At 36.5% G+C, this 12,104-nt stretch overlaps 1 protein-coding gene across 1 annotated transcript in view; it reads right to left on the bottom strand.

The window, feature by feature from the left end:
* The window catches only part of chordc1b (cysteine and histidine-rich domain (CHORD) containing 1b), a 28,899-nt gene extending 17,752 nt beyond the window's left edge, over window positions 1-11,147 (bottom strand). The window contains exons 1-3 of the mRNA XM_061740639.1: window positions 10,995-11,147; window positions 2,623-2,672; window positions 2,479-2,535 (exon numbers count right to left, since the gene is read on the bottom strand). Of these exons, the coding sequence (XP_061596623.1) occupies window positions 2,479-2,535; window positions 2,623-2,672; window positions 10,995-11,058 (171 nt within the window). The 5' untranslated portion in view covers window positions 11,059-11,147. The remainder of the gene's footprint in view (window positions 1-2,478; window positions 2,536-2,622; window positions 2,673-10,994) is intronic.
* Window positions 11,148-12,104: the final 957 nt, after the last annotated feature.

Genomic DNA, 12,104 nt, shown 5'->3' on the forward strand with positions numbered 1-12,104 from the left:
TTCCGACGTGATTTCCCTTCAAATGCATTACCAACGTGCTCCCGTGAAAAGCAACGTCGGCTTTGCAAACCTCGTAATTCATGTTTTTATTCACTGTATCGAGGCTAAAATGTACAACGGAGTATTAGGGCCAAACTAAGACAAAAAAAAATGGAAATTACGAGAATAAAGTCATAATAATATGAGAATAAAGTCGTAAAATTACGAGAATAAAGTCGTAATATTTTGAGAATAAAGTCGTAATATTTTGAGAATAAAGTCGTAATATTTTGAGAATAAAGTCGTAATATTTTGAGAATAAAGTAATAATATTTTGAGAATAAAGTAATAATATTTTGAGAATAAAGTCGTAATATTTTGAGAATAAAGTCGTAATATTTTGAGAATAAAGTCGTAATATTTTGAGAATAAAGTCGTAATATTTTGAGAATAAAGTTGTAATATTTTGAGAATAAAGTCATAATATTACGAGAATAAAGTAATAATATTTTGAGAATAAAGTCGTAATATTACGAGAATAAAGTCGTAATATTTTGAGAATAAAGTCGTAATATTACGAGAATAAAGTCGTAATATTTTGAGAATAAAGTCGTAATATTACGAGAATAAAGTCGTAATATTTTGAGAATAAAGTCGTAATATTTTGAGAATAAAGTCGTAATATTAAATATATAAATATAACTTCACAAGATGCTCAATATTCCTCATTTTAACACAGGGAGAAGATGCTGTTCCTGTTAGAGTTCTCATAAATTATATTCTCATAATATTACGACTTAAGTTATATTTATATATTTATAATATATTTAATATTACGACTTTATTCTCGTAATATTACAACTTTATTCTCATAATATTACGACTTTATTCTCGTAATTTCATGACTTTATTCTCATAATATTACGACTTTATTCTCGTAATATTACAACTTTATTCTCGTAATATTACAACTTTATTCTCGTAATATTACAACTTTATTCTCATAATATTACGACTTTATTCTCGTAATTTCATGACTTTATTCTCATAATAGTACAACTTTATTCTCATAATATTACGACTTTATTCTCGTAATTTCATGACTTTATTCTTATAATATTACGACTTTATTCTCGTAATTTCATGACTTTATTCTTATAATATTACGACTTTATTCTCGTAATATTACAACTTTATTCTCATAATATTACGACTTTATTCTCGTAATTTCATGACTTTATTCTCATAATAGTACAACTTTATTCTCATAATATTACGACTTTATTCTCGTAATTTCATGACTTTATTCTTATAATATTACGACTTTATTCTCGTAATTTCATGACTTTATTCTCATAATATTACGACTTTATTCTCGTAATATTACGACTTTATTCTCATAATATTACGACTTTATTCTCATAATATTACGACTTTATTCTCATAATGTTTTGACTTTATTCTCGCAACATTATGACTTTATTCTCGTAATTTCACGACTTTATTCTCATTATATTATGACTTTATTCTCGTAATTTCCAATTTTTTTTGTCTTAGTTTGGCCTTAATACTGCGCAGAGACGCTATCGCGCTGCGCGACTCTCAGCAGAGATTGTATTGAAGTGAGACGCCTCACTCCGTTGGAAAAACACGTCTGGAGACAATTGTAGACGATGGAATTCATCGTCGACAATTTTGATTATGGATTTTTGTCGACAAAGTCGACGAATCGTTGCAGCCCTAGCGGAGACGACACCGGGAAAACGTCACCGGGAAGAGGACGGGAGGAAGAGGACGGGAGGAAGAGGACGGGAGGAAGAGGACGGGAGGAAGAGGACGGGAGGAAGAGGACGGGAGGAAGAGGACGGGAGGAAGAGGACGGGAGGAAGAGGACGGGAGGAAGAGGACGGGAGGAAGAGGACGGGAGGAAGAGGAAGAGGACGGGAGGAAGAGGACGGGAGGAAGAGGACGGGAGGAAGAGGACGGGAGGAAGAGGACGGGAGGAAGAGGACGGGAGGAAGAGGGCGGGAGGAAGAGGGCGGGAGGAAGAGGACGGGAGGAAGAGGACGGGAGGAAGAGGACGGGAGGAAGAGGACGGGATGAACAGGACGGGAGGAAGAGGACGGGAGGAAGAGGACGGGAGGAAGAGGACGGGAGGAAGAGGACGGGAGGAAGAGGACGGGAGGAGGAGGACGGGAGGAGGAGGACGGGAGGAAGAGGACGGGAGGAAGAGGACGGGAGGGAGAGGACGGGAGGGAGAGGACGGGAGGAAGAGGACGGGAGGAAGAGGACGGGAGGAAGAGGGCGGGAGGAAGAGGACGGGAGGAAGAGGACGGGAGGAAGAGGACGGGAGGAAGAGGACGGGAGGAAGAGGACGGGAGGAAGAGGACGGGAGGAAGAGGACGGGAGGAAGAGGACGGGAGGAAGAGGACGGGAGGAAGAGGACGGGAGGAAGAGGACGGGAGGAAGAGGACAGCGGGAAGAGGACGGGACACTCACAGCGATGCTGAGGAAGTCGGAGAAGTCCGTGGTTCTCCTCTTGCAGCAGGACCAGCCCTGAAACGATGGCGTGAACACATGAACGTGAACACATGAACCTGCAGCTCAAGCTAACTTTATCCGTTTATCATCTTACTGTTTCACCTTCAGGGCGTCGTGGAACACCGGGACCCCGGGGTGATGCGTGCAGCCGTCTGAAACATTAAAACACCGGGATCACATGTAGAAACTGAATAAATACAATATATACAGTTTATAAAAATAAATACTGTTACATGGACTCAGACATACGGAAGAGTATTAGGGCCAGGCAGGAGAAAAATAAAATGAATATTTTAGAGGAAGATGATTTTTGTCATTATGCATTTCAAGAAAAAAGTCGAAATGTCGAGAAAAATGTTGAAGTACAATTTCGAGAAAAAAGGCCAAATTTCAATTTCATTCTTGTATTTCAACATTAATCTCGACATTTCGACTTTTTTTTCCGACATTGACCTTTTTCTCGAAGTGCATAATGAAAAAAAAAAATCTTCCTCCTCTAAAATATTTTTTCTCCTGCATGGCCCTAAGACTCTTCCATACAAACATGTACAAATGGAATAAATACAGTAATACAATTTATAAAAATAAAAACTGTTACATGGATTCAAACATGGAACCGTACGCACTATGCCTGTGTTAAAAAAAAATACCAAAAGTTTTAATGTAATGATGGAAAAAAAATAAAAAATTGATCTTTAGAAATACGAATCGATTTTTAGGAATTAATATGAGAATCGATTTAGAATCGGAAAATTTATTTTTTTTCAACATAGGCCTAGTTAATAAGCAGGTTAAGTTTATTACAGTATTTTTATGGCTATTTTGAGTGAAATCTCTCATATCACATGAGGCAAGTTCAGAGTTTCAAAGACTCAAAGCAGAAGTTATAAAGTCTCTGGGATTAATTTAATCACGAATGGCCACCGAGGAACTACGACGGAGTATTAGGGCCAAACTAAGACAAAAAAAGGGAAATTACGAGAATAAAGTCATAATGTTGTGAGAATAAAGTCGTAATATTACGATAATAAAGTCGTAATGTTACGAGAATAAAGTCGTAACGTTACGAGAATAAAGTCGTAACATTACGAGAATAAATTTGTAACATTACGAGAATAAAGTCATAATGTTGCGAGAATAAAATCGGAATATACAATGATAGTATGTTCTCATAATATTACGACTTTATTCTCATAATATTACGACTTTATTCTCATAATATTACGACTTTATTCTCGTAACATTACGACTTTATTATCGTAACATTACGACTTTATTCTCATAATATTACGACTTTATTCTCGTAACATTACGACTTTATTATCGTAACATTACGACTTTATTCTCGTAACATTACGACTTTATTCTCGTAACATTACGACTTTATTATCGTAACATTACCACTTTATTCTCGTAACATTACGACTTTATTCTCGTAATATTACGACTTTATTCTCGTAATATTACGACTTTATTCTCGTAATATTACGACTTTATTCTCGTAATATTACGACTTTATTCTCGTAATATTACGACTTTATTCTCGTAATATTACGACTTTATTCTCGTAACATTACGACTTTATTCTCGTAACATTACGACTTTATTATCGTAACATTACGACTTTATTCTCGTAATATTACGACTTTATTCTCGTAATATTACGACTTTATTCTCGTAATATTACGACTTTATTCTCGTAATATTACGACTTTATTCTCGTAACATTACGACTTTATTATCGTAACATTACGACTTTATTCTCGTAACATTACGACTTTATTATCGTAACATTACGACTTTATTCTCGTAACATTACGACTTTATTATCGTAACATTACCACTTTATTCTTGTAACATTACGACTTTATTCTCGTAATATTACGACTTTATTCTCGTAATATTACGACTTTATTCTCGTAATATTACGACTTTATTCTCGTAATATTACGACTTTATTCTCGTAATATTACGACTTTATTCTCGTAATATTATGACTTCATTCTCGTAATTTCCAATAGTTTTTTTTGTCTTAGTTTGGCCCTAGTACTCCGTCGTAGAGGAACAGTCCTGAACGTAACCGTGGGGAACCATATTTTAGATTTGCTTTCAATGAAATGTCCTACAGGTTTTTATGTGCGGTTTTAAAGAGACGAGCGACTACAAATCACTCCGGACCAGGAGAGAGAGGAGAGTTCTGGACACCAGAGCGGCGTCTCAGATCCAGCACTGCCGTCCCCGGAGGTCGTTATTATAAACTCCAGCGTTACGAGAGAGCGTTATTATAAACTCCAGCGTTATTATAAACTCCAGTGTTATGAAAGGGGGGGGATCCTATTAAAATGGAAATGAAAGGCGACTCCTGCATGCAACGTCTGCCACTACACATCGCCGGATTAGAGATAGAGCAGGATCGTTCAAGAGAAATGAGACGCAGGACTTGTTGAAATCCCGTCATGGGAGCCGAAGACGACAGTTCAATTACCGTCCAATCAGCAGCTTCACGTGAACAATAACAACCAAAAACACAAACCTAATTAGATTTAAAAAACAATAATGTTTCCCCCACACAAGCTCTGATTGGTGTGTTTTCTAACGAGACACACGAGTAAATCATTGGTTTTGTTATGATGTAAACACTTTGACCACGTTAATAAGAGCCGACTGGAAAACAACAAGACGGTTCCTGCGTTTTTGACAAACAGCTTGTCCAGATATGAGAACGTGTCAGGTGATTGACAGCACGAGCTGCTAGGGTTATGGACGCGTTTCCTGCAGCGTCTGTTGTTACGGGATTTAAAGCAGCACTATGTAACTTTTCCACCTTAATCTAATATTTCATCATCATCATTGTGATGGCACATCAACTTCCAACAGGTTTAATGAACCTCTGTCATGGTCTGAGGGGTCTGTATCTCCTTCACTGGCACTATGTAACTTTGAGGAGCATGGTAGGAACCCTGCCACACTAAAAAACTACACATTTTTACGGCTTTGACTGCTTTACGGCATACGTCACTTCCCCCTCCTTCCCGATTCGTAGTGTAGACAAAAATGGGCGGGGCGTGGAGCTCAGAGCTCCGCAGAAGCTGGTAACCCGTTGCTGCGTTGTGGCTGCAGCAGCTCCACACATAAAAGACGTGGGGAAAAGATCGCTAATGGTTTAACTTTTCACCTTTTTCCTGCTTGGAGGCAGAACCACGGAGACCGAGTGAAAGGTAAAATATGTGTTGTGTCCTGGAATGCCCTGAATTTATTTTTCATATTAATTATGCTCATGTATTATGCTTGTTTCTGAATTAGGACATTTTCAGGCCAGAGGTGGAATGAAGGGAAATATATATATTTTGTGTCCTGGAAAATGCCCTGAATTCCCAAAACACAGTCTGCACCTGCTGTTTATTAACAAATGTAACTGTGAGAGAGGCACCCACTATGTGGCTTGTTCACACGGGACTGAGTTCCCGTGGGACGCGAGCTACGTGGTGAGAGGCCAAGACTTAGTAAAGTTATAAAGACGGGACAGCCGGAAGTTCGAGCAGAGTCAGCTGCGGGTTTTGTGCACGACGCCCAGCCAGGTTTTTTTGGCCACTCTGTCCAGGACTGTTCGGCTCTCCAGTCTTCTGTGTCGAGGTAAGAGTATTATAAGGCCTAGCCTTGTGTAGTTGTCAGTGATCTTGCTCTAGGGCTGCACGATTCTGGACAAAATGAGAATCACGATTTTTTTGCTTAGAATTGAGATCACGATTCTCTCACGATTTTTTTCCAATATAACATTTATTGCACTTATTACTTTAACTTTGCAACAGCTGAACAAAAATATAATAACAATAAACATCTCTTGTCTTCTTTACACAAACCTTTGAATAATTTAAACAATAATAACAATTTTGAACAATATTTGTTCCTCCCTGAGTTGAACACCCTTTCAGAAAGGGGACTTGTAACAGATCCTGTAGTTCTGAGGCAACAAATTATTCCTCTGGCTGGGATGAACCCCCCATTGCCTTTTGCTGCTATTAAGAAGCTGCCGATACAAAAGGTAAACGTTACAAAAAATATGATGGTGCCTGATAAAAGACTGGCATCAACTTTGTAACAGCTGACATTGAACATAAAAACAATAAACATCTCTCTTGTCTTTAAATAATTTTAACAATAACAATTTTAACAATATTTATGTGCAATATGTGTCAGGTGATGAGAAAGGTAGATGTTTCTCCAAATGTAAACCACAATCTTTAACAAAATATAACAAACATGACAACATGATAGTTGACCATGACAGGACTACAACAACCTAGAACATAGGCCTAGTCCTTTTTTTATGCAGCCATCTTTAAAAAAAAAAAAAAAAAAAAAAAAAAAAAAAAAAATTATAAATCGTCGTCATTTGGAAATGAGATAGCGTTCAAGCATGAATCGAGATCGCGATTTTTTAACGATTAATCGTGCAGCCCTATCTTGCTCTACCATTTGTGGGGGATAACTTGACACATTTATCCTAGCAAAAGAGCAATTGTGTGTTTGATTCATTGTGCAATGCCTGCTTTTCTTGTGGTAATAAAGGTATTCATATATCATTATAGCAAAAGCGAGTGTGTGTGTGTGATTCATTTTGTGCAGCCGACCACTCTCAAGCCTTAATTGATTTTCTCCCAAAACACAGAGTATCTGATATAAAACAGTAAAAGAGTGAAAGAGTTGTTGGCTCGCTTGGATCGCGGCTGTAACGACCAAACATAACCTTCCACAGTAAACCACAAACAAACACTCATAACAACCGGGGTCGGATCAAAACACAGGTTTTATTCCCCACTTCTCCAGCTAAACGCAGTTGCTGGACAGCTCTGCGGTGCGATTAACCCCAATCTGCAGATAAAACTAGTTTGTTGAGGAAAAAATATTAACTCTTATTTGTAGCTGCAGAGGAAAAAAATAATCTCACGAGGAAAACAAAAATATTGCTCATGCCTTGGAGCCTCTTCAGCATAATATAGCAGTCAAAAAAAAGAAAAGAAAAGTAAGAGTAATACAAAACATGTACTGTATGTTGTACTATTATACAAATTTATTGAAACACATGGCGAGTCAAACATTTACCAAAGCAGCTGCCAAACACTCCTAAACAAGGTAGTAAGACGTGGGTTGTGCAGAACTGCAGCAGTAAATCCTCATCGGAGCTCCACTCTTTGATAGGGATTTCATATGAACCCAAACCGTTAATAATCATTATTTTCTCCACATACCGCTCCCTGGCTTCCCTGTTTAAGGTATCCTGGTAAATTCCAGTTCCTTTCCAGCAATTTAACTTTTTTTTTGCGTTCCGTCTGTTCACTTGGTGAAACAGAAAAGTAGTTTTGAAAGTCCGTCCCGTCTTCATTTACTATCAAGACAAATGCACGTGATAAAAAATAAAAAAATGCAATTAAAAAAACAAACATGTCATCCATTCTGGATTCATTACAAATTAACTGAAATATTGCAAGCCTTTTATTATTTTAATATTGCTGATCATGGCTTACAGCTTAAGAAAACTCAAATATCCTATCTCAAAAAATTAGAATATTCTGGGAATCTTAATCTTAAGCTGTAAGCCATAATCAGCAATATTAAAATAATAAAAGGCTTGCAATATTTCAGTTGATTTTTTTAATGAATCCAGAATGTCATTTTTTTTTTTTTTTTTTAAATGGTACTGATGCACCGAAATTAAAATTTGTGTCCGAAACCGAAAATCATAATAAACACTTGGCCGAATACCGAACAATACCGAACATGGTTCTTCACAGTTTTTCATTTATTTTGCCAACTTTTTCACCATTGCATAAATTAAATAAATTTGATTTAGGCTTTTAAAAGAAAAAAATCTTTTACAAAATTACAAGGTAGAAAAATTTAACATAAAAAAGTGAACATTTTTTAATTTCCCAGCATTATGTTGTTTTGTTTCCACCTCCTGGTGAATGTTGGTAAAATTCTTACGTGGTTACTTTTTGGTTTACAACGCCGTTATTAATTGTTCGTTTTTTTCCCACTTATTCCACCGAACACCGAAAGTGTTTTTTTTGCAATTTTCAGCCGAACAATTTAGGTTACCGAACAATCGGTGCATCACTATTTAATTGCATTACAGAAAATAAAGAACTTTATCACAATATTCTAATTTTCTGAGACAGTCCTGTAAATAACTTAAGATCAAAATTATCCAAAACAATAGCTATACTGTACAAAATGAAAGCAAAGTTGGACCAGAACTCACTGCATCTACTGTATTGTTCCCTCGTACTTCCACACATCAATTACTGTGTGGAAATATGGGGGAACAACTATCAAACAAATATAAATCCAATATTTCTACGCCAAAAAAAAGCAATCAGAATTGTCAACCATGCAGAATACTACGCACCAACAAATCCACTTTTCATCCGGTCAAACATCCAAAAACTACACGATCTAATCAGATTCAAGACAGCAATAACAATATAGAAGGAATCCTGGAGTTCCTAAGGGGCATTTTTGAGCAGAAATGGCCAAGAACAAATAAAATGTCGCGGTGTATCAGTGTCGAAGGTGAAACTGTGGAACCGCCTGGATGAGGAACTAAAAAAAAGTAGCTCAATTTACAAATTAAAATAAAATTATAAATCTAAAATAGATAAATATAGAACACTAATATAAATTATCTTGATACGCTAACAGAAACTATACCTTAATTATTACCAACTATATATTTATTATGACAAGCTACTGCTTAAATATCCAACTGTCTAAATTATGCTCCTCAATCGTGAGTGACCACATTTATTTTCTGCTCTTCTTTTTTCATTTTCTTTGTTTTGTTCGTTCGTTCGTTCGTTTTCTTTTTATTAGTATCTTTTTTTCCTTTTCTGTAGTCGGCCTTTTGTTGAAAAGGATAGGCAAAATAAGCCATGAGGCCTCAGCCTATACCTTTTTGGTCTAAAAAAAGAAATGTGTGTGTGTATATATATATATATATATATATATATATATATATATATATATATATATATAACTGTGTGTATACATATACAGCGTGTGTGTGTGTGTATATATATATATATATATATATATATATATATATATATATCCATCCATCCATTATCTTACCCGCTTTATCCGTTGCGGGGTCACGGGGGTCTGCTGGAGCCTATCCCAGCTCATTTCAGGTGAGAGGCAGGGGTTACACCCTGGACAGGTCACCAGTCCATCACAGGGCCACATATAAACACATGGTTTGTGTGTGTGTGTGTATATATATATATATATATATATGCGCGAGTTAAATTCTGGAATGATGCCAACATAAATTTAAAAACATTCTTTTTTTGTATTTAAGAAAATGGTTTGTAAAGCTATTTTTGAAGCTTATAAGTGCAATTGACTATCTGTTAATGTTTCTTTGCTTTTCTATTCTCTTTTTGGTTTTCTGGAGGTCGGTAGCCAAAAAAGAAAGTTGGTACAATAGGATAGGCTTTTATAAGCATTTTGCTTCAGCCTTTTCAGTTATTGTTCAACACATTTTTTGGTTTTGTGTGAAATGTTAATGCTGTGCACAATGTTTTTTTGGTGTTGTTTTGTGTTGTCATGACTGAATAAACTTCATTCATTACTATATGCAAATATATTTAATGTAAATGACCAAAACAAAATAAACTACTACTACTAATACTTCAGTTAAACTACCTGAACCAGACATATAATTATTTGTTTTGTTTTATGTTTTCTTACTGTATGACTGCACTGTACTGTATTTTTATGTTCAGGACCCCAGGAAAACTAGAGGCACATTTGTGTGCTTCTAATGGGGATCCTTAAATAAACTAAACTAAAACTAAACTACTACTATTAATACTACTATCACTGCCACCACTAGTACTACTACTACATGCTGGACCCTCCAGTAACTGGACTGTGTGAAGGTCAGGAGCATCAGAGTCCTTAGGAAAAGTACTTTACACTTTCACAGTAGCTTGTATTTCTGGCAGGTTTATTAGTGTTATTTTGTAGTTTGTAGTTTTGGGGTTAAATAAAAGAGCTGGTTTTAAAATAAGCCCCAAGATGAAAATGAAACCATGTGAATAGAAACTTCCAGAGATTAAAAACCATCTTAAGTTTATAATGTTGTGTAAAATGAATGAAACTAACACTAATTGATGCTCTGGTGTAAAGGTTAACAGGTAACTTTGCTGTATTAATTAATCAAACTAACACATGTGGAAGTCATGACTTTAATGAGGTTTGTTGCTTTAATCACCAACTTTGACACAATCATAGGAACCTGCTGCCCTAAAACATCACAAAACCACCATAAACGCTGGCATAAATCAGACTGTTCACCCCCGACCTGAGGAATCAATATCAGAAGTATCGATTAGTTTAGCAGCCGGTTAGCCGCGCTAGCTCCCAGGCCGCTGCGGTTAAAACACACGTTTCCTCGGGGTTAAACTCACCTTCTGGGTTGTTTTCCGGGTCAAACCGCTGCCCGCAGCCTTTGTTATAACACAATACCGACATGGCGGCAGAAGGACGGGGTTTATAGTGTTTTCCGACTCTGGAAAAGCTCGTTTCGTGGAGATGGAGAAACGCTCACACGCTGAATGCACTTCCGGGTTCGTTCGGCTCCGCTCGGGAATCATCGGAGCCACGCCCCATTTTCTTCGGAGCCACGCCCCCACCGAAGCCACGCCCCCTCCCATCCCGCATCTACTACTACTACTAGAATAGAAAAAGAATAGAAAGCCTTTATTATCATTATAATGGTATAATGAAATTAGGCAGCAGCTCCATACAAGTGCACACATAAAAAAGACTATGTAAACAAAGATTATGTTGTTTTTTTTAGTTTAGTTTAGTTTATTTGCACATAAAAAGTATACAACCCCCAAAAATTCAGACAAACAGTATGTAGAAAAAAAAGGAAACAACAAAAAGAAAGAAAGACAATGTAAAAAAATGTGCAGGAGGAACCAAAAGAACCCATAAGGGCTTGTCGAGTTTTTCCTCCTATAATAAAACAAACAATATCTACAGAGATATGTAAAACATAGGACAACTAAGGAGAATAAGCTAAATTAATAGAAAAACAGGAATCTGATGAGGATATGCAGAGAAGTTCTGGAAATTAGTTGTTAAGTTTTGCTAAGCTGGGTTAGCAAAAAAGTTGTGATTTGTTTTTTGAAATTATTTGTGCTCGAGCATTCTCTAATATTGAGTGGTAATGTGTTCCAATAAAGAGGAAAAACCTCTGAACCTACAGTAACTGAAAATTGAGGAAAAAGTAGTCCTGAAAAAGGTGGGATGGAGATTGTTTGCAGACCTAGTATTAAAGTGATGAATTTGGGAATTTAATTGAAATAAAGAATGAAAACAGGTTGGAAGTAGCTTGTGGATGGATTGATAGACAAAAAGACAAATCTGAAAAACATTTACAGCAGAAATAGGGAGAATACTTAGGGATTAGAACAATGGGGTGGATCTAGTAAATTTATTGGAAAATGTAATCATTTTGATAAAACGTTTCTGCAGGATTAAGATACAGTTGAGGTTGCTCATGAAGGTAC

This window comes from Cololabis saira, chromosome 14 (genome assembly GCF_033807715.1).
Source record: "Cololabis saira isolate AMF1-May2022 chromosome 14, fColSai1.1, whole genome shotgun sequence".
Taxonomy (NCBI): Eukaryota; Metazoa; Chordata; class Actinopteri; order Beloniformes; family Belonidae; genus Cololabis; species Cololabis saira.